The sequence below is a fragment of the Carcharhinus amblyrhynchos genome, chromosome 9 (assembly GCF_965287045.1).
Source record: "Carcharhinus amblyrhynchos chromosome 9, sCarAmb.v2.hapA, whole genome shotgun sequence".
NCBI lineage: Eukaryota > Metazoa > Chordata > Chondrichthyes > Carcharhiniformes > Carcharhinidae > Carcharhinus > Carcharhinus amblyrhynchos.
This window is the reverse complement of record NC_137332.1, coordinates 27335263-27358588: the sequence shown is the minus strand read 5'-3', so window position 1 is coordinate 27358588 and position 23326 is coordinate 27335263. Positions and strand designations below refer to the sequence as shown.

Sequence of the window (23326 nt, the reverse complement as noted above, 5' to 3'; positions counted from 1 at the left end):
CAACATAAAAAGCCCCATGTTGATAATTTAGAGGCAGTGGCAAGCAGGAGAGAACTCTCGTGTATCAGGAACCATTTGGATTGAGGCAGAGTGAGCTAGAGTAAGAGAGAATTTTGTACGGAATTGGAAATGCTAAAACTTCACGTACACTTCATCTGACCAAAAGCAAAGAAAATCATTCTCAATCCATCTGACAACTTGATCAGATATGAGTTTAGCTAGCTGATGGGTTCCCAGGTCTTTGGCTCTAAACTATTTACCTTTCCCATCATGCCTTTCGGTAACTTACATTTGCCAATGCAAACAATCACAGTAAAATATTTGAAATACATTTAGGATACTGGCTTATATATTTTAAAATCATACATAGTTGTTTAATTCTCTTACTGCATCTACATCTGAGTAAGTTATCATTTAACTCTTCACTATTAGCTCTGCCAGTGCCTGTATACTGTCTAAAACCTAAAAGAAATGTAAAATAATCACTTTCGTATGATCAGGTGTATAGGTGAGGGCAACAGGCTCGAAATGGTCTACTTATACTTCAGGAGGCTTTTGACAAAGTCCCAAATGGGAGGCTGATAACAAAGGTAACAGTCTGTGGGATCCAAAGGAATTTAGCAAATTGGATCCAGAATTGCTGAATAGCAGGAAGCGGATGGTGATGTTTGAGGGGGGGTTTTCAGACTGGAAACCTGTGTCCAGTGGGGTCCCACAGGAATTAGTGTTGGGGCCCTTGCTGTTTGTGATTTATATAAATGATTTAGATTTGAATGTGGGAGGGTTGATCAAGTTTGCAGATGATACAAAAATTGGTGGGGTGGTAAATAGTGAGGAGGATGGCCTTAGATTACAGGAGGATCTAGATGGACTGGTCAGATGGGCTGATTGGTGGCAAATGGAATTTAATCCAGGTAAGTGTGAGGTGACGCACCGAGGCAGGAGAAGCAAGACAAGGGAATACAACAGCAGAACCGTAGGAAGCACTGAGGATCAGAAGGACCTTGGTGTGCTTGTACACCGGTGCCATAAGGTAGCAGGACAAACTGGTGAAGAAGACATATGGTATGCTTGCCTTTATTAGCCGAGGCATAGCGTTTAAGGGCAGGGAGGTTATGCTGGAATGATATGAAACATTGGTTAGGCCACAGCTAGAGTATTGTGAGCAGTTCTGGAATCCATATTATAGGAGGGTTGTGATAGCACTAGAAAGAGTGATTTACCAGGACGTTGCCTGGGCAAAGAGTTTGGATAGATTTGGATTGTTTACCTTGAAGCAGAGGAGACTGAGGAGGGACATGATTAAGATGTATAAAATTATGAGGGGAATAGATAGAGTAGACAAGAAGAAACTTTTCCCTTTGGTGGAGGGATCAATGACCAGGGGGCACAGATTTAAGGCAAGGGGCAGGATTAGAGGAGATATGAGGAAAAAGAATTTCACCCACAGGGTTCTGGAAGTTTAGAATACATTCTAGAAAGGATAGTGAAGGCAGAGACCCTCATAACAATTTAAGAAGTATTTGGATGTGCACTTGTGATGCCAAGGTATAAAAAGCAATGAGCCAAGTGCTGGACAATAGGATAGTTAATAATTAAGTGGTTTGTCTTTGTTCGGCATATAGTGAATCTTTTGGAAGCAAGTAAAATAGTTTGTGGATAAAAGAAATGTTTCAGTCCTTTGTCTGCAGTGATAACTTCAGAGATCGACCAGCACAAGAAGGAGTGCCCTGAGAACATTGGCAGAGACAATGAGTAAGAAGTCTGACAACACCAGGTTTAAGTCGAACTGATTTATTTGATAGTAAACTCACAAGCTTTTGGGGTTTGCCCCTTCTTCAGGTGAATGGAGAGTTCTGGCCTCAGACAGAGCATATAACAGCACAGATAGTTTACAGATTACTGATTAATAATACAGATTACTGATCAATAATACTAACTAATAATATCAGTAATCTGTATTATTAATCAGTAATCTGTAAACTGTCTGTGCTGTTATATGATCTGTCTGAGGCCAGAACTCTCTATTCACCTGAAGAAGGGGCAAACCCCAAAAGCTTGTGAGTTTACTATCAAATAAATCAGTTTGACTTAAACCTGGTGTTGTCAGACTTCTTCCTGTGTTTACCCCAGTCCAACGCCAGCATCTCCACATCAGAGACAATGAGGACAGATTTTCCAATCAGGAGTGGACCTGGCCACTTTGTTCTAACCGGGTAGTATGTGTTTCCAGTTAAAGAGCTAATGTTCAGTTAAGAGTTAAAGTCCAATTAGAATTAATGTTCAATTAAGAGTTAAAGTTCAGTAAAATAATTAGTGTTGCAACTGTTTAAGCTTGAGTTGGTACCTAAGGTGTTAAATAAATGATTAAGAGAAGTATATTCTTTGTCACATTAAACTGGAATGTTTGGAGGGTGTTTAAATTAGTAGCCGAACAATAGGATTATATTTCTAAATTAAATTAAAATGTAACTTGTTCTAACTCAACCTGACAGTAAGCCTACATGCTTTTTTGTTAGAGATTAAAGGAACCTAGTTTTTTCAACTGGGAATAGGGTGCAATGTTTTTAAATTTGGAGACAATGGCAGCAGTTTGTGTACTAACATCGGATAGACTGAGACCCCATAGTCCCAGAAAAGTATGAGGAATATTTGGTTTTAAAAAACTGTGCTTTGAACTACCCACTGTAGTTCCACTGTACTTCCACTGTAGAGAGTTCCAATGATAGTTAATCAGGATCTCTACCTGGATACATGGCCCATGTGATTCATATTGACATGGAGATAGGCTTTGTGGGGGAAGGGTCTAAGATATTCCTGAGAAATCACAGACAATGTTAGTCTTTGAGGTTCCTGGAGAAGGAGAGCAGCTTTAGGCAGCAAGGTGTTGTGTTTCATAATGAAGAAGTTAAAAAGACTCGACGATGTACCTAGCTTGTGCAGCAGGAAGAACTGTTGGGAGAAAAACATCAGTATGAAGAAAAGCAGTTTTAAGATTGGATGCGGAAGGAAGTGAACAGTATTAAACTATATGGAGCTAAGATTCACATTGGACTGGTTCCAGGAGAATTGAACACCTACTTAAAAAATAGTGTAAAGTATATCTGTGAAGTGTGTTTTCAGCTGTACTAAAAGAAAAAGGTTTATTTTAAATGATTTAAATAAATGGTTTAAAATATAAAGTGCCAACAAAGATAGTTTTTAGTCAATACGTTTTTAGTCTTTTGCTGCAGTAAAGTCTTAACGTGAACCCTTATCATATTAAAAGGTCTTATCATGAACTCTTGTTATCTTGTCCTCTCATTTATTACCTAGAAGTTCAAATTTCTTTTAAAAAGTTTCTACAGCAATCATAGCATTTTCCGGTTATTTAAAATATTATTGATTCACTTTAGCTTTTGTCAACATCACTCAAACACAAATCACAAATGAATTTCCATTTTCCAGGTGATTTGGTCCAACCATAATGAGATACCTTGATGAGCTCCCTAACATACAAATACACAGAATATATCCATGTACATAACTAATGTACATGAAAACAAAAAATTCCCAATGCATTAAACAATTTGCATGCACGCCAGTCAGAACTAATGTTAATCAAGACCCCGTTTATCTTCACTGTGAGTTAAACTTCAAGTTTAACTTCCAGTCTATAAAATCAGGGTCACACAGATTCCCATTCAGGCCATTAGATAAATTCCCAATCGGTTAAACAATTTCCTAACCAATTTTACATCTGGAATTTCAGTGAATCAAATCACTTCCTTTTTACACCAATTGCAAATCTCATTTTGAATCAGCCAAATCATTTACTACTTCTTGCCTTATATAAAGTGGTGGCAGGGGGCACCGTGGGTGAGACTGCTGCCTCACAGTGCCAGGGATCCGGGTTCAAATCTGGCATTGGGTGACCGTGTGCAGTTTGCACATTCTCCCCATCTTTACATGGGTTTCTCCGGGTGCTCCAGTGGTGCTGGTTAGGCGGATTGTCCATGTTAAATTGCCCCTTCGTGTCCAAAGGTATGTAGGTAAGGTGGATTAGCAATGAATGGTAAATGTGGCTTTAGCACATTTAAAGGTAAAGGGGTGATTGGGCCTGGGTAAGATGCTCTTCTAGAGAGTCAGTGCAGACTCGATCAGGCACATGGCTTCCATCTGCACTGTGAGGATTCCAATGATTCAGAACACTTTCCATGTATTGCCATTATGTAATACTTTTGATCAAAATACTAACTCTACAAATAAAACTGGGTCTTAGTCCAATCTTCAAAATGATGCCTTCCAATTGAATTCTTCAAGGAGCCATGGCATGAAAAATTTGCGGAATCTTGGCTGCTCCCTTCTACAGTTTATAGATTTCCAAATCCACGGACAATATTTCTTGGAAAACCATTTATGAAGGATGAAGTTGTGTTTATAAATCATTCTGAGATGAAATAGTGATCCACAAAACATGGCCAAATGGCTAAATGCCATTCGGTAATGGCAAGCCCTACCAAGGTTGGCATGGATTTTTTTTTAAAATTGAGTGTCTTATTGAAGGTATATTTGCACTCCAGGAATTCTGTGGGCCAAATGTGCCAGCTGTCTGGGGTTTTGTATCTTTGTTCATTCACAACAATCTCTAACCATCATGATTCTGCAGTGACAAACTTCATTTCTGCATTGCCACTGCCACAGGTCATGTTGGTGTCCCTCACCTTCTGTCTGAACATGAATGGAAAAGCCTTCTTAAAGGACTTCTTGAAGCTGGCTCCCATAAACCCATAAACTATGGGGTTGATGCAGGAGTTGGCATATGACATGCAGTTGGCCCAAGTCTTAATCTTGTATGTCTCATAATTGGCCTGGAATTTTGGATAAAATCCCTGGAAGAGGATGAACAGCTGGATGGGTCCCCAACAGATCGTAAACAGGAGCACAATTACCACCACCATTTTAGAAATCTTGCTTCTCATAGCTATTGTTCTTTCAGATAAAAGTTGAACCTGGTTGAACACAGATATATAATAGTGTTAGTCAATTGTACCAAATTTGAACTGCTGACGTCAAATGAAAGGTCTTATGAGGCCAATTAACAACAAAAGGAGGAAGGACTGAGAAAGGAACATTCACAGCTCATTTGGCTTGGTTCAATACTGGCTCAGACTAGTTATATTTCCCTTTGCCACATAACTATACGCACATCTTCTACTTCCGGCTCTCTCGGGAACTTTCTCTCAGTGCTTCTGTGCCAACTTGGTTGTTAACCTATTTCAAAACTTACAATGCCAATGTGTAAAATAGTTAACGTGTTAAAAAAGAGAAAAAGAAAAGTCTACGCTTAATCACTTTTGTTCAAAATATTCCACATTTTACGCATCAAATTAAAACTCATTGTGTGTAAAAAACCGGCTTCATGTGTCTTCATTACAAAAAAAAAACCACAAGGGCAAAGTGATGAGGCCATTTGCAGTGCAGCGCACACTGACTGTAAGGTGTGGAGGGGTGTGCCATCCACGCAAAGTGGGCACATCATAAAGTTGAACAGCATCTAACCCTAATTCAGCACATGAACAGCCATTTTGGACTTCACAGGCATTCAGCTAAACAAGTGATTACCCTGCAGCACTACTTAAAGGACTTATTACAGAAGTTCCATATAAAGTGCTTCTTGACTTATTTTACTGCTGCGGAGTGAATGGACGGACTGCATTCTGTGCTATTATACTTAAATGTTGAAATTTATAAGCATTTCAGTGTCTGTAATGTAGGAATAGTGTGTTGATTTAATTCAATGTATTGATTTAATTCAATGTTACCCTTCTTTATCCCAACCAAACAGTGGCACAGTGGTTAGTGCTCCTGCCAGGGGCTCACGTTCAATTCCTGGCTTGGGTCACTATCTGTGCAGAATCGGCATGTTCTTTTTGCTTCTGTGACGACTTCCTCTGGGTGCTCCGGTTTCCTCCCACAGTCCAAAAGACGTGCTGGTTAGGTGCACTGGCCATGCTAAATTCTCCCTCAGTGTAACCGAGCAGACACCGGAGTGTGGCGACTAGGGAATTTTCACAGTAACTTCATTGCAGTGTTAATGTAAGCCTACTTGTGACCCTAAGAAATAAACTTTAAAACACTTCGCTGGTACCTGTGGAATTGTTTATTTATTTAATTACTAAATGATTACAATTTTTTAACCTGATCATTTAGCCTCTATGTGAAGTTTTCAATGTTAGCCTCTCTGCATTTCAGCCTGCAGGCTGGGCGCATGTTCTTTGAATAAATATTGTTACTATTAAAGTTTGGAAAAAAGTTTTGGATGGGGGAAATCAGAGGAGTTGGAGGCTGTGACAAGAGAAAGTCAGCATTCAGTACCAGCGCTACAGCTCCTCCTGGGCTGCAGAATGACATGGAGATGGAGTACAGGTAGAAAAGAGGAAGCTGGAGGAAGGCCTTCAGTCAGAGGCCTACATATTTGAAGTGCACTTCTCCCACCTGTACCTTAGCCAGAAGCAATGTCTGCGACAGTTACATTTCACCATGGTAACAGGCCCCCTGCTTCAACCCAACCTGAAACTGTTTAGTGGGATAAGACTATGAAAATCGCAATGACACTGAATTTCTATGACGGCATACACTTCCAGGCAGGAGGTGGCAGCATTTGCACCATTTTTCATGATGTGGAGATGCCAGCGTTGGATTGGGGTGGACACAGTAAGAAGTCTTACAACACCAAGTTAAAGTCCAACAGATTTATTTGGTAGCACGAGCTTTCGGAGTGCTGCCCCTTCATCAGTGACTCACCAGCCCTCCAAAAGCTCATGCTACCAAATAAATCTGTTGGACTTTAACCTGGTGTTGTAAGACTTCTTACTGTGCCCACCCCAATCCAACGCTGGCATCTCCACATCATGAAAAATGTGAGACTTCTTATTGCACCATTTTCCAGTTCACTGTTCATCACTGAGGTGACGGAAGGACTATACAGACTTTCTTCTTACCAGAGACAAGCAGGAGGGGCCAGCACATGGTATGGTCAGGATCATGGCATTCCTAGTGGTGCAGGATGTCAACAACCACAAATGTGGTCCGCACCCCTACATGTTAATGAGAGCGGGACTGCAACTATAACTCCATGAACGTGCAGTTGGTGTACAACCATCTCATGATCATCCTGCTGGTGAATGCCCGCCACGGAAGCAGGTTTGATGTATTGATCCTGAATCTACCGGCCATGACAAGCCAGAAGTTAGCTCCTCAGAGACAAGGGCTGCACGCTCTACACTTTGCACATGATTCTCCTCCAGCCACACACCGACAGTGCACCTCTAATGGGACCCTGCTGCCATTAGGAACATTACTGAGCAAACCACTGACAGCCTGAAATAACAATTCCACTTCCCTCCAATACCCACCAGAAAATGTGTCTCCAAGTTTGGCTGCATTCTCCACAGCCTCACTTTCATGAGGGATCTGCCACCAGGTGTTCAGAGAGTCCCTCAGGAGGAGAAGGAAGTTTTGGGGTGGGGGGGTGCGGTGAAGGACAGGGAGGAGGTGTCTGGGCTTCCTTCGCTCCAGATAAGCTGTCCATGACCAGCTACTCAGACATCATATTCTCTGTAATCTCAGCCTTAAGTCAGCAGCTTTCCGACTCTCTGCCTTGGACCATCACACTGTTTTCATGGCCAATATCCTGAACTAAACACCACCACACTCCTTGACAATGACATAGAGCAGTGTAATCCCCCTAGCCAGCCAATACACTTAACATTTCAATGTGTAACATGCTTCAGTGCGCATTAAAGTCCTTTTCTGTTGCCTCTGCAGCAGAACAAGTCTCTGTTGAACTATCTTCTCTCTCTACTCTGATTACAACTCACTCATGCCCACACGCTGATCTCACAACTACACTGCACTCAGGGCTGGATGCTACGGCTTTATCTTATCATTTATGATGTCACTGGCTAAACTAGCATTTATTGCCCATTCCTAATTTATAGAATCATGGAATTGTACAGTGCAGAAGGAGGCCATTGAGCCCATCGAGTCTGCACCAATCCCACCCAGGCCCTATCTCTCCATGCATTTACTCTACTAGTCCCTCTAACTCTAATTAGCCTTGGCCAACCCACCTAACCCGCACATCTTTGGACTGTGGGAGGAAACCGGAGCTCCCAGAGGAAATCCATGCAGATACAGGGAGAACGGCAGACTCCACACAGACAGTGACCCAAGCCGGGAATCGAATCTGAATCCCTGGCGCTGTGGGGCAGCAGTACTAACTACTGTACACCGTGCCACCCTAATTGCCCTTAAGAAGGTGGTAATGAGCTGTCCTCTTGAATTGCTGCAAGCCCTGTGGAGTAGGTACACCCACAGTGCTGTTGGGGAGGGAGTTCCAGGATTTTGATCCAGCAAAAGTGAAGGAACATGATATACTTCCAAGTTAGGATGGTAAGTGATTTGGAAGGGAATCTCCAGATGGTGATATTCCAGGTATATGCTGCTTTTATTCTTCTACATTGTAACGGTCATGAGTTTGGAAGAAGCTGCCTAAGGAGCCTTCTCACTTGCAGCGCATCTTGTAGTTGATACAAATTGGATTCGAACTGCTGCTACTGTGCATCAGTGGTGGAGGGAGTGAATGTTTGTGTAAGGGGTGCCAGTCAAGTGGGCCACTTTGTCCTGGATGATGTTGAGTTTCTTCAGTGTTGTTGGCACAGCAATCTTCCAGGCAAATAGAGAATATTCCATCAAATTCCTGACTTGTGCCTTGTAAGTGCTGGCCAGGCTTTCGGGAGTCAGGGAGTGAGTTACGTCATAAGAGTGCTAGCCTTTGATCTGCTCTTGTACCAACAGTATTTATATGGCTAATCCAGTTCAGATTCTGGTCACTGGTAGCCCCCATGATGTTGACGGTTAGATGAAGTGATTGAGTTGCTCACATACTTCATGATGAGACAATACTGACTGATTCAGTGTCAAATTATGGATATCTGAAAACAGAAATGCAGGAAATGCAGGAGGGAATGGGCTGCAAAGCAAAACAAGAGGTCCATGGTCACACCACCTGCAATTTGTACTTCACGCCAGTGAGCAGGATGAGGGTGCAATTATGATAAAACATGCTCTCAGTGATGCCAAATGCAACATCTTTAACAACTGTCAGTCCTGTTATATAGCGGCCTGTCTACTCCAAAGATCCATTCAATGCTGGCTGCCTGTCTGCCACTGATTCCCTGCTGCTCCGTGCAGTTATGTGTAATCTCACCCGACAAGATATATGTCCCTGATATAGTGGGGAGACAGTGGTCTAATGGTGTTATCCCTAGACTATTAATCTAGAAACTCAGCTAATGTTCTGAGGATCCAGATTTGAATCCTGCCATTGCAGGTGATGGAATTTGAATTTTATTAAGAATCTACTCCTGACCATAAAACCATTGTCAAAAAACCCTTCTGCTTCACTAATGTCCTTTAGGTAAGGAAATCTGCCGTCCTTACCTGGTCTGGCCTACATGTGACTCCAGACCCATAGCAATGTGGTTGACTCTTAATTGCTCTCTAAAATGGTCTAGCAACCATACAGTTTAAGGGCAACTAGGGATGGGCAATAAACGCTGGCCAGTCAGTGCCACGCATGAATGAGTAAAAAAAAGTCACTGATTGTGTTGCAATGCTCTCGGGCATTGTACCCACTACAGCTAATAGCTGGAAATATGTGGAATTAGAAAGAGGAGAACGTGCAAACATCACACAGATAGTGATCTGAGGTTGGAATTGGTGCTAACCACTGTGCCTCCCTTTAAATCTGATAGTTGTTGTCAATGGTTAGAAAGAAAAGCCTGCCAAAACTTATATCATCACCTCTAGTACCACATGTTTGGTCTTAGTTGGTTTGCAGAGATAAGCCAGAAAGAGATTAAATTGTCAAGTAAAATTTCCGTTTGGTGTTTAGCATTACATGCACACACCTGATAATTGTTGTCAATGGGCTCAACAACAGGTTGTCCAACTCTCTTAATCATCAAGGAGTAACACAAAGAGATGGTGAGCAGAGGCAGAAGGTAGACGGCCAGAAAGTGATACAGTATGAAGCCTTTCTGATGGGAATCTGATGGAAAGGCATCTGCACAATATGTTCTAGGTCCATACCAGTAACCTTTTTCGATCTTCTGGTACATAATAATTGGGAAAGATAGAATAAAAGAACCTGTAATTGAAAGGCACCAATGTTACTGAGATTGTTCACGACCCTACAATGTGAAAGCCATGTAGCAAATAGAGCAATACAAGGCTACCATTAAAGAGTAGAAAAAAGTGCACTTGCATTCATGTAGCGCTTTTCACAACCAGACATCTCAAAGTGCTTTACAGCCAATGAAGTACCTTTGACATGTAATCACTGTTGTAATCATAGAAGCAATGAACAACAGATACCCCACAGTGCAGAAGGAGGCCATTGAGCCCATCGAGGCTGCACCAACTCTCCAACAGACCATATTACCCAGGCCACCCCACCCTATCCCCATAACCCCACGCATTTAGCCCGCTAAGGCCCTGGATACCTTAGATATCTTTGGACACTAAGGAACAATTTAGCATGGCCAATTCACCTAGCCTGCACATCGTTGGGATGTGGGAGGGAACTGGAGCACCGGAAGGAAACCCAAGCAGGGATGGGGAGAATGTGCAAACTCCACTCAGAATCACCCAAGGCTAGAACTGAACCTGGGTCCCTGTGGCTGTGAGGCAGGAGTGCTGATCACTGTGCCATTGTGTCACCCCATGGGAAACACAGCAGCCACTTTACACACAGCAAACACCCACTGGCAGCAAGTGATAATGACCAGATAATCTGCTTCTGTGGTTTTGGTTGAGGGATAAATATTGGCCAGGACAACACCAAAAAGTCTTTTGTTCCTCTTTGAAATAGTAGCAGGGGATTACTTTTGCTTCAACAGATGTGGCCTCAGGTTAATGCTCCATTCGAAAGCAGGCACCTCTGACAGTGCAGCTTCTGTTTAATGAGCAATACTTTGAGTTCCCCCACCCCATTCTTATGATTTCTTAATAACCTGAGAAAATACTTAGCTGCAATGTGCAGCCACTATCAACACAAATGTAATGTGCCAAATATGATCTTCCTATACTGAAACTTACGGTTCTACAGAAAAGTCAATATTTTAACCTATAATTTAGTCACATAAAAAGAATGAACATGTCTTTATTGGCTCTGAATGTACCAAGTAAATTTTAAATGTAATTTTTAATTAAGTGTAACAGTGGTATCATTTGATACTTTCACCTGGGAAATCATCCCATGGATAGTAGAAAATCAGGGAGCAAAAGAGAGGATTCTAAAACAATCACAATCATTGGAGAAAAACTACAAGAAAAAATGTTGGGTCAAAAGACCTCCATATCCCCTGTACCTGGTGGCCCGCATCCTAGGGTCTTAAAAGAAGCGGCTGCTTCTAATAGCATCAGTCGCAATTTTCCAAAATTCCCTGGTTCTGGAAAGTTCCCAGTGGATTGGAGAAGCACAACTGTAACACTTCCATGTGTGAAAGGAGGGTGACAAATAGTAGGAAACTATAGCCAGTTAGCCTGACACTTTTCATTGGGAAAATGGGAGAAGGCATGGGTTATTTTCAGGTTGACGAACTGTAACAAGTGGAGCTGCCTCAGGGATCAGCGCTGGGACCTCAGTTATTTGGAACCTATATTAATGGCTTGGATGAACACACCAACAGCATGTGGCCAAATTTGCAGGTGATTCAGAGGAAGGTAGGAAAGAAAGTTGCAAGGAGAATACAGAGAGTTTGTAAAAGGATATAGATAGGTTAAGTGAGTGGGCGAAACTTTGGCAGATGGAATATAATGTGAGGAAATTGGACACTATTCATTTTGGCAGGAAGGATAGAAAAGCAATATATCATTTTAATAGAGAGAGAGAGTGTTATATCAGAATATACCTATCCATATGCACAGTTTTATATCAGACTATACCTATCCATATGCACAGTTTTATATCAGACTATACCTATCCATATGCACAGTTTTATATCAGAATATACCTATCCATATGCAGTGTTATATCAGAATATACCTATCCATATGCACAGTTTTATATCAGAATATACCTATCCATATGCAGTGTTATATCAGAATATACCTATCCAAATGCACATGCTGACCACCATGGCAACCTTGGGAGTTCGGTGACGCAATGACTTCAGCGGATAAACTGTCGCATAACATCGGTCAGCACTCATCGCAGTCAAAGTAATGCAGGTTGCCTGGACCGTGACCTGAAGAATACAAATACATAAACATCTTTAGTGTCTAATGGGACAATGAAGGGATGAGCCAAGAATTGAATCTGGTTATTGATGGCTGCAACTGACAATCAGGTGCTGGGAATAAATGTAAAGCTAGGTCCTTCAAAGACCAACTGGTAAAGGTATACCAGTCATGTCACTATCCCAGATGTATCCTGGTTGTATCATAGCTTGGTATGGCTCCTGCCCTGACCAAGACCACAAGGAATTACAAAGGGTTGTGAACATTGCCCAGTCCATCACTTAAACCAGCCTCCCATCCATTGACTCCATCTACACTTCCTGCTGCCTCAGAAAATCAGCCAGCATAATCAAAGACCCTATGCACCCCAGACATGCTCTCTTCTGCCTTCTTCCATCAGGAGAAAGATACAAAAGTCTGAGGTCACATACCAGCTGACTCAAGAACAACTTCTTCCCTGCTGCCATCAGACTTTTGGGTGGACCTATCTCAAATTAAGTTGATTTTCCTCTACAACCTAGCCAACACTGTAACACAACATTCTGCACCCTCTTCTTTCTTTCTCCCTATGTACTCTATGATCGATATGCTCTGTCTGTATAGTGCACAAGAAACAATACTTTTCACTGTATACCAATACATGTGGCAATAATAAATCAAATCAGATCAGTAGAGGGTGGAGAAAGGGTCCAAGAGTCAGCAATTAAGTGTGTGACAAAATTGCTTTCGAGAAAAGCTAATCAAAATTCTGAACTAGGGATACAACATCTTAAGTCCTTCAGGGAAGGAAATCTGCCATCCTTACCTGGTCTGGCCTACATGTGACTCCAAAGCCACTGCAACGTGGTCAACTCTCAACTGCCCTTGGGCAACTAGGGATGGGCAAGAAATGCTGGACAGCCAGCGACACCCATGACCCATGAATGAATTAAAAAAAAGCATATTACTAAAAACACTCAGACATCAGATGAAGGATTTGCAGATTCTTATAGTTTGTTGTAAATTGCGTTTGTATATTTCCCCCCACCTCTGTTTTCTGCTCCGCGAACATCTATTTTCAGAAACCCATTTGGAGTAGTCGTCTCTCTTCACCATTAACACCCATGAGTGGGATTGTTATGTTAGCTACAGGGGGTTCATCAACAGATGGGCCTCATAGAATACGGACTGCACTATTAGGTGAGCGGAGGCTCACTCAATAGAAAAGAAGCAGGGGGAGGGTGGGTGGTTTAAAACCAGTTTGCTCCACTCGGACTAGCAGTCGATAGGCTCGGGGCTGACCTGTACTCTGTAGCTGCTAAATGGTATTTCAACACACACAGTAGATAAAGGGTGACTGGTGAAGGAAGACTGGCCTCAGTAAGGTTATTACATGGATGGAAAATTAATAAATCATGCTTTCTTTTATGAATAAAACAGAAGCCCTTTGATGAGGTCAGTCTTGAGGATTGCTATTGAGGTTGCACCTCATAAGCAAAGACAAGTTCCCCTCCCTCTGTTAACTGGTTACTCATTTCCCCTCTGTGTCTTTGATACTTATCACCCTGAATTACATTCACTAAGTGGAAACTTTATTAAACAACTAATTCACTACAGATTGTACAACATTTAGCAATCTCAGTTGGATGCATTCCAACAGACACTTCCTGTGATGCTAGGAGGAGTTTACTGGGCTGAATGGGACTGAGTAGGAATTGTAAACTGAAATGACTTGTTCAACCAAATAAAAGATAGTTTGAGTGTTTTTAGTAATATGCTTTTTTTCATTCATTCATGGGTCACGGGCGTCGCTGGCTGTCCAGCATTTCTTGCCTATCTCTCATTTGTATTCCTCAGAGGTATCTTGCTATGTTTGCTGATTAATTAACTATTTGTAATCCATTATAATAGCACCTATTGACATCCCTCAATCCTCTAATCACACCAGTGGAGTGGATCCTTCCTCATGTGGGGCATTCTAGGATGAGAGGTCATAGTCTTAAGACAAGGGGTAGCAAATTTAAGAGAGAATTGAGGAAAAACTACCTCTCCCAAAGGGCTGTGAATCTGTGGAATTCGCCACCCCAAAGTGTGGTGGATGCTCATGGGACAGTGAGCAAAATTTAAGGAGGAGTTAGACAGATTTTCAACTGGTAATGAGGTGAAGGGTTATTGGGAGAAGGCGGGAAAATGGGGATGAGGAGCCTATCAACCATGATCGAATGGCAAAGCGGACTCGAAGGGCCAAATGGCCCAATTCTGCTCCCGTATCTTATGAACCCCTTAAATCACTGGCAGAAAGTAGTCTCCCTTGCAGCAGTTCCCTTTCAGGTAATGCCGTGTAGAGTTTATTCATTACTCATTAACACTCACATACTTTCCCCATTAATATTTGGTTTGTCTATTCATTAATCCTTAACTAAAAGGATGGGATGATAGTCTCAAATCCTACTGCACCTTCTGCTCTGCTTTTATTTTTCAATGTAATTATGGGATTTTATGGCTTCACTCATCCTGAAAGCATAATTCCCACCCAAGGTCAACGGACTTTCCCACTGTCTGCCCCTCCACCACTCCGATTCCCGTGGTGGACAAGGCTGTAAAGTTCCAACCAAAAGTTTAAACTTCCCAAAAGCTGTAAACAGTGCATTTAATTCAATCAGCTTGCAATGGAAGGTGCCGAGATCAGAGGGTGCTGACGGGGAGGAATTTGTACAGTGTGTAATGGAAGGATCCCTGGAGCAGTATGTGGATAGCCCGACCAGAGAGGGGGCTATACTGGACTTGGTTCTGGGGAATGAGCCTGGGCAGGTGGTTGACGTTGAAGTAGGAGAGCAGGTGGCTAACAGTGACCACAACTCTGTCTGGTTTAAGATATTAATGGATAAAGATGAAGCCTGTCCTAAGGGGAGGGTGTTAAACTGGGGGAGGGCTAGATACAACCGGATTAGACAGGATCTTAAAGATACGGACTGGGGTAAGCTGTTTGATGGCAGGTCGACGCTGGGTATGTGGGAGTCTCTCAAGGGAAAACTAAAATCTTTGCAGGAAAGGCACGTGCTGGTCAAGAGGAAGGATGGGAAGGGTAGGATTAGAGAGCCGTGGGTAACTAGGGATATTGAGGACCTGGTCAGGAGGAAGAGGGAGGCGTACATTAGATCTAGGCATTTGAGGACAGAGATAGCGTTAGAAGAATACAGAGAATGTAGGAGAGAACTTAAAAGGGGCATCAGAAAGGCAAAAAGGGGCCACGAAATGGCTTTGGCGGGTAGGATTAAAGAAAATCCTAAGGCATTTTACTCCTATGTTAGAAATAAAAGGATGGTTAGAGGGAAGATTGGTCCTCTCAGGGACAGAGGAGGGGAACTATGCTTGGAGCCTGGGGGAATGGGGGAGATCCTGAATGAATACTTTGCGTCGGTATTCACGCAGGAGAGGGGCCGGATGTCTGGTGCTGTGCTTGAGGAATTTGAGGATCCGTTGAGGGATATAGTCATCACGAGGGAAGAGGTGTTGGGACTTTTAGACAGTATAAAGACGGATAAATCTCCGGGGCCTGATGGCATCTATCCCAGGCTGCTAAGGGAGGTGAGGGATGAAATTGCTGGGCCTCTGACGCAAATCTTTGTCTCTTCTTTGGACACAGGTGAGGTCCCAGAGGATTGGTGCATTGCAAATGTAGTACCGTTGTTTAAGAAGGGTCAGAGGGATAACCCAGGGAATTATAGGCCGGTGAGCTTGACTTCAGTTATAGGCAAGCTAATGGAGAGGATCCTCAAGGATAGGATGTATGAACATCTGGAGCGCTGCAATCTGATCAGGGATACGCAGCATGGCTTCGTTACAGGGAGGTCGTGCCTTACGAATCTAGTGGAATTTTTTGAAGAGGTGGCAAAAACGGTTGACGAAGGACAAGCCGTTGATGTCGTCTATATGGATTTCAGTAAGGCGTTTGACAAGGTCCCTCATGGTAGGCTGATAGAAAAGGTGAAGGCTCATGGGATACAAGGCCAGGTATGTAGATGGGTGGAGAACTGGCTTGGGAGGAGGAGACAGCGAGTAGTAGTGGAAGGCTCCTTTTCCAATTGGAGGCCTGTCACCAGTGGTGTGCCGCAGGGCTCGGTACTTGGACCTCTTCTATTTGTGGTATATATTAATGACTTGGAAGAGGGGGTAGGTGGTGTGATCAGCAAATTTGCTGATGACACTAAGATGGTTGGATTGGCGGGTACTGAGGAGCAGTGCCTGGCAATGCAACAGGACATAGACAGGCTGGTAGATTGGGCAGATAGATGGCAAATGGAATTTAATCCGGAGAAATGCGAGGTGATGCACTTTGGCCGGAATAATGTGGAGGGGAGTTATACGATAAAAGGTAGAACTATCCGGAGTATAGATACGCAGAGAGACCTGGGGGTGCAAGTGCACAAGTCCCTGAAGGTGTCGGTGCAGGTGCAGAATGTGATGAGGAAAGCGTATGGTATGTTAGCCTTCATAGGAAGAGGTATAGAATATAAGAGTAGGAGTCTGATGTTGCAGTTGTATAGAACGTTGGTTAGGCCTCACTTGGAGTACTGCGTCCAGTTCTGGTCGCCGTACTACCGGAAGGATGTAGAGATCCTGGAGAGAGTGCAGAGGAGATTTACCAGGATGTTGCCTGGTATGGAAGGGCTGTCTTACGAGGAAAGATTGAATGAACTTGGGCTGTTTTCCCTTGAGAGACGTCGGCTGAGGGGGGATCTAATAGAGGTTTATAAGATTATGAAGGGGATAGATAGAGTAAATGGTGGTAAGCTTTTTCCGCTATTAGAAATGGATAGAACGAGGGGTCACGGGCTTAGAGTGAGGGGGGCTAGGTATAAGACAAATATTAGAGGGCAGTTTTTCACGCAAAGGGTAGTGGGGGTGTGGAATGCACTGCCGAGTAAGGTGGTGGAAGCAGGCACGCTAGGGTTGTTTAAGAGTCACTTAGACAGCCATATGAGCGGGCTACATATAGGGGGATATAGTAGGCCTTACTAAACATTGTAGGCTTGGGAATATGTTTTGCCTCAGGGATGTTAGTCTTTGCCTGTTTAATAATGAATGTTTTTGTCTCCACAGGCATTTAAGTCCAGCAAGGGGCATGCATGCGGCAGGTTGTAGTGGGCTGCTCTTGGACGTTGCTTCGGGAGTTGCCTATTGCTTCATGTCATTAGTGTGCTTAAACTGGACCATCTTGAGGGCAACATGACAGCTCAGAGACTATCTCTGTTGCTGTGCGGACACATGAATTTGGGCCTGTGTCTGTGGGAGTTTGCACGTTCTCCCCGTGGTTGCGTGGGTTTCCTCCGGGTGCTCCGGTTTCCTCCCACATCCCCCAAAGATGTGCTTTTAGGCTGATTGATTGGGTACTAAATTGTCCCTAAATTGGACCTCCCTGATCCTCGCACGTTAGGTGTAGACTAAAATCATGAATAGGTCACAGACAGTGGGACGGCGGCGCGGGCTCGTTGGGCCGAAGGGCCTGTTTCCCGTGCTGTATTGTTCTTTGTTCTTTGTTCTTTGTATTTCAATCAGTGTAAATGCATTGTCCAGTGTGGTTAACCTATTGTTTATTCACTGAGTAAATGCACACGTCACAACTGCAGCACAACTTCTCAAATGCAGTAAGGGATGGGCAACAAGTGCACCTACATCCCAGGGAATAAAGAAAAACAAAACTAGAATATATCTAGGTATAGAGCATCAATTGTTCATTCATTTATATAGATGCAGGTTATTTTTATTGTTGCTTATTTTAATAGTTAAAATAGTATACAAAATTTGCATGAATACATTAACCAGTGCATAGGTAAAGAAATGTAAAACCCCTTGATGTGTGGGTTAGGTTGATTGGCCATGCTACGTTGACCCTAATGTCAGGGGGAATTAGCAACATAAATATGTGGGGTTACGGAATAGAGCTTGGGTGGGATTGTGGTCAGTGCAACCTCGATGGGCCGAGTGCACTATAAGGATTCTATGATTTACAAAAAGAAATCTGGGAACTAAAGGCTTGGAATGGAAATTTTTAACCCACTTCCTCCTTCCTTGGAAATGTTTTTAATTGTGCAGTGCTGAACATCAGAAATACCGTTACATTCATTTTTGTTCCTATCCAGTATGCATGCTCTTGCTCACCTGTTGTAAGTAATTGACAAACTTGCACATGAAGTCTCCAAAGATCCAGTCAGGTAGAGGGTACAGAGTAGCAGTAAATGGAACACAGCAGACCAGGAATATGATGTCTGTAGCAGCCAGGTTAGCTTTCAACAAGAAGGGAAATACGATTAGGATCGAAAGCTTTTACTTTCCTGATGACTTTTTACTGCATATTTAGCAATCAATTACACAAAAAAAACCATGAGGTTCAGCAGCGAACATCTCTAATATCAAAACTGTCATTGACAATTTCCTTTTTTAAGACAAGGATAGATAAATTTTTGAACAGTAAAGGAATTAAGGGTTATGGTGTGCGGGTGGGTAAGTGGAGCCGAGTCCACAAAAAGACCAACCATGATCTTATTGAATGGCGGAGCAGGCTCGAGGGGCCAGATGGCCTTTTCCTGTTCCTAGTCTTATGTTCTTACACACAACCTTCACTTTCTTTCTGTATATTCATATCTTTAATCACTGATTATTACAGTGAGGCTAATGGGTCTGTATTTGCCGGCTGTGTTCGTGTCAGCATTTATAAATATGGGGGCAGAGTCTCAGTTCAGTCACAATCTCCCCATTGCTCACTGGTCCGACTTGCTCACAAAGTGACTGTCATTAGTTCACCAATGTCCTCTTTTGTCAATCTAATTACAAGAGGCTCCAGTTTCCTTTTTGCCTTTTGACTATAAATGCGTCGTTTTCTTCATTCCCACTAGAGAGCAGCACTTAACTAGTCAGTAAAGTTGAGAGTGTGAAACTTTTCCAACCACACATCTCACAAAGCATGGCAAAAAAAATAGGCCCAGCATTGATGAAATGGTATCTTTAACTCAAATTATTCTTGAAGAAAGACACAAAGAATGTAAGAGGACAGAAAGAAAAATCAAAAAGATGAGAGAGAGAGAGAGAGGGAGAGATGGACCAAGAGAAGGAGAGATGGATATAAGGGGGTGTTTTTCCGGCCCACGGCGTTCCTTGAGCAGCACGGCAGGCCGTGAGACATCAGCAGCGGCCGTTATTTGGGATACCTGCTGGGCATCACAGGCTCTGCGTGTCTCCAAGACTAAGATATTTGACGTAATCAGCTCCATGCTGGAAATCTCCATTTCCATATGATTAACAGACCTGGGACTGATTTCTCTGGGCCTACTGGCAATCATACCGCCAACTCTCCCCTCGCCTTGCCAGGGTTGGTTCCATCCAGCAGGGTTTATTACTGCTTGCCACTAACGGGGAACAGGCAGCCTCACCCTGCTGGAGATAAGCCATTTTTGCCCGCCCCCCCCAGGAGGTCAGGTGTAAGGGGAGGTGCCCTTTGGACAGTGCCAGCCTGGCACCTTGGCACTGCCCAAGGGGCATCTTAGCCCTTCCCACTGGGTCAAAGGGGAGCGGGGCCTATTGGGTGAGGTGATTGGTGGGCGGGGGGGGGAAACCCACTGCCACTCTGCAAGAGGATTGTTTGGGGAGGGAGGGCTGAGGGCAGTTGGGAGGATGGATATAGGGATTAGTCCAGGGAGGTCCAGGAGGCCAGCAATGGGGGGTGTGGGGGGGCAGTTGCAGGACTGGCCAGCGATCAGGTTGGCCAGCAATTGGGAGGCCAGCAATAGGGGAGCGGCTGCACATATACTAATCTCTGCTCTGACAGATCGGCGCATGCACAGTGGCCCACCTAGCACAATGCTGCCAGCCTCATGGGCGGGAATAGTCCTCGCCCCTACCCCCAAGATTTCCAGAGTGAATCACACTAGGGCACTCTGTGATGCTCAGAGTGTCGGAGATTCATTCTGGAAATCACGCTAAAAGCACTGGCAGGACTTACTCCTATTTTCCCACAGGGTTGGGAATTTAGGAGAATCCCAGCCATATATGTGGTATTTAGCTGGAACGTAGGCCATTGGGAATAGAATAAAATGTATCTGTGCCATCCACAGTGTCACTGATTTCTGTGACAGAAAACCACCTACTGAGTCTGAGAACCTCTCTCAATTAGAGTCATGTGGTTGTTGCCATTCACTGTAATAAGCCTAACACTAATCATGCCATTATAACTGCAATCCATCACACTGATAAATCCAGCTTACTTTACAGAAATGCTTGGAGCATTACAGGCAGATTGCTACAAGTAGTTACAGTGGCATAATACATTAAAGAACTAACAGACTGCACCAAACCAATCAAAAACCACAACAAATAAATTTCTGATGACACCAAATTATGAAGTACAGTGAATACTGTGGAAAACTGCACCAAAATACAAGAAGACATTAATTAACTTGTAGAATGGGCATGTGCTTGGTAAATTAAGTTCAATACAGATAAATGTGAAATGATACATTTTAAGTTTATTTATTAGTGTCACAAGTCTCACATTAACACTGCAATGAAGTTACTGTGAAAATCCCCTAGTCTTCACACTCGGTGCTTATTTGGGTACACGGAGGGAGTGGCCCATCCACCTAACCAGCACACCTTTCGGACTGTGGGATAAAACCGGAGCACCCAGCGGAAACACATCCAGACACAGGGAGAACGTGCAGACTCCACACAGACAGTGACCCAAGCCGGGAATCGAACCCAGGTCCCGGGCACTGTAATGCGACAGTGCTAACCACTGTGCCACCCTGTAGTAGGGAGAATAAGAGGCTGAAACATTGCCTTGATTATTACAAGTCTAAATGGGATAGAACAGCATAGGTATCAGAGGGTGTAAGTACACAAATCAGCAAGGGTAGCGACAAGGGTTAATTAACAAAAATGAAAAATATGAAACTATTGAAAGCACTAATTTGTCCCCAGGGGGCACACTGTTTCCAATTTCAGGCACCACGGATGCAGCTTTTGGAGAGAGTACAGAAGAAATTTATTAGAATGGTTCTGAAGATAAGGAATTAGTTACCAGGAAAGACTGGAAATGTTGGGGTTTTTCTCAGAGTACAGAATTTTAATACATGTTCTGGTAGAGGTGTTTAAAACAATGAAGCGTTTTTAGATAAAGAAAGAGAAATTGTCTTCAATAGGATTGATAACAGGAGGCATAGATTGAGTTTGCATTTACTTATTAGTGTCACAAGTAGGCTTATATTAACACTGCAATGAAGTTACTGTGAAAATCTCCAACTCGCCACAGTCAGACACCTGTTCAGGTACACTGAGGGAGAATTTAGCATGGCCAATGCACCTAACCAGCACGTCTTTCTGACTGTGGGAGGAAACCGGAGCACCCAGAGGAAACATACACAGGCACGTGGAGAATGTGCAAACTCCGCACAGTCAGTAACCCAAGCTGGGAATCAAACCCGGGTCCCGGGCACTGTGATGTAGCAGTGCTAATCATTGTGCCACTGTGCTGCCCTTGAAGGCAGTTAGCAAGAGAAGAGATTTTTTAATGCAACGAGTTGTTTGGGTTTGGAATGGTGATACAGATTCAAAAGAGAATTAGTTATTGAAGGAGAAAGAATTAGAGGGAGATGGAGAAAGTGTGAGATGGTGGGATTAACTAAATTGCTCTTTGAAACAGCCAGCACAGATTTGATGTGTCAGATAACTTTCTTCTGTGCTGTACTATGTTGCGACTCTATGTTAAAATTTCTAGACAGGCAGAATTGAAAAATGGAAATTATACCATGCATATTTCTGAGGCTTTCGCTAAGGCAATCCAAGGTAGATGCCCATCTGTCACATGGGGTTGGGAGAGGCTCATGTGGGGACAAGGTCCTTGTGTTAGAGAGTCATAGGGTTAAGCTCATTGGAAAGGTGCTCCTATAGGAGAATATCCATAGATGGATGTTCCATGTCTTCACAGGGCAATGCATCAGGGCACTGAGAGAACTCCTCATTACTCACAGATCTGATTCTTCCCATTCAGTTCCTGGAGTGTGAGGATTATGCAGCCGATGCAGTTGGCTGTTCTTCTGATTGCAGTGGACTAGGAAAGTGAACGCTAATGTGCGTCTGTACATGGACAGATCCTGAACCATGTACAGGAGAGGATGACAGAGCTTACTGAGTTACTGGGGGCAAGACCCACATTGAGATGGTTCGGAGGAGACATTACCAGACACGAGTGTACCAAAGGATGACAACATACCTCTAGATGATGGAGAACCAGTGCTGGCTTCTTTCCCAAGGGACAGTGGGCTACCTGTGCCAGGTCACGCAGGTGTTGGCGCCATAAGGGCTGGGAGGTCAGCCATTGCCCATGTCCCTGAGTGTTACAGCTGTATTGAACTTTTACGATAGCAGCTCATTTCAGAGCTGCATGGGGTCCAATGTAGCATCTCCCAATTTGCTGCATATAAGTGCATAAGGGAGATGACTGCTCTTTGCAAGAGCACATAGCTGCATAAACTTTGATCAAGACCAGGCTGGCCAAGATGCCAGGGCCTTGGGCTTCATCCACACATTTGGCCTGCCCCATGATACCCATGTATGAGGGGTATCATTGACTGCACATATGTGGCTCTGCATTCCCCATGGCAGAATGGGGTACCCTTCAAAAACCACAAGGGATTCCACTCCCTCAATGTGCAGGTTGGCTGTGACAGCATGAATCACATCATGCAGCTGTGTACCCACTTCCCAGGAAGTGTCCATGATAGATTTGATTTGATTTGATTTATTATTGTCACATGTATTAATGTACAGTGAAAATATTATTTCTTGCGTGCTATAGAAAGCATAACATACATAGAGAAGGAAAGGAGAGGGTATGTAGTGTTACAGTGGTAGCTGGGGTGTCGAGAAAGATCAACTTAATGCAAGGTGGATCCATTCAAAAGTCTGATGACAGCAGGGAAGAAGCTGTCCTTGAGTCGGTTGGTACGTGACCTCAGACTTTGTATCTTTTTCCCGATGAAAGGTGGAAGAGAGTATGTCAGCG

General features: G+C 43.5%; 1 protein-coding gene across 1 annotated transcript in view; it reads right to left on the bottom strand.

Moving 5' to 3' along the window:
- Positions 1 to 4634: 4634 nt before the first annotated feature.
- Positions 4635 to 23326, bottom strand: part of kiss1ra (KISS1 receptor a) — a 30808-nt gene continuing 12116 nt past the window's right edge. Inside the window, exons 2-5 of the mRNA XM_080196540.1 lie at positions 18430 to 18554; positions 12161 to 12296; positions 9957 to 10195; positions 4635 to 4991 (exon numbers count right to left, since the gene is read on the bottom strand). Coding sequence (XP_080052666.1) covers positions 4635 to 4991; positions 9957 to 10195; positions 12161 to 12296; positions 18430 to 18554 — 857 coding nt within the window. The remainder of the gene's footprint in view (positions 4992 to 9956; positions 10196 to 12160; positions 12297 to 18429; positions 18555 to 23326) is intronic.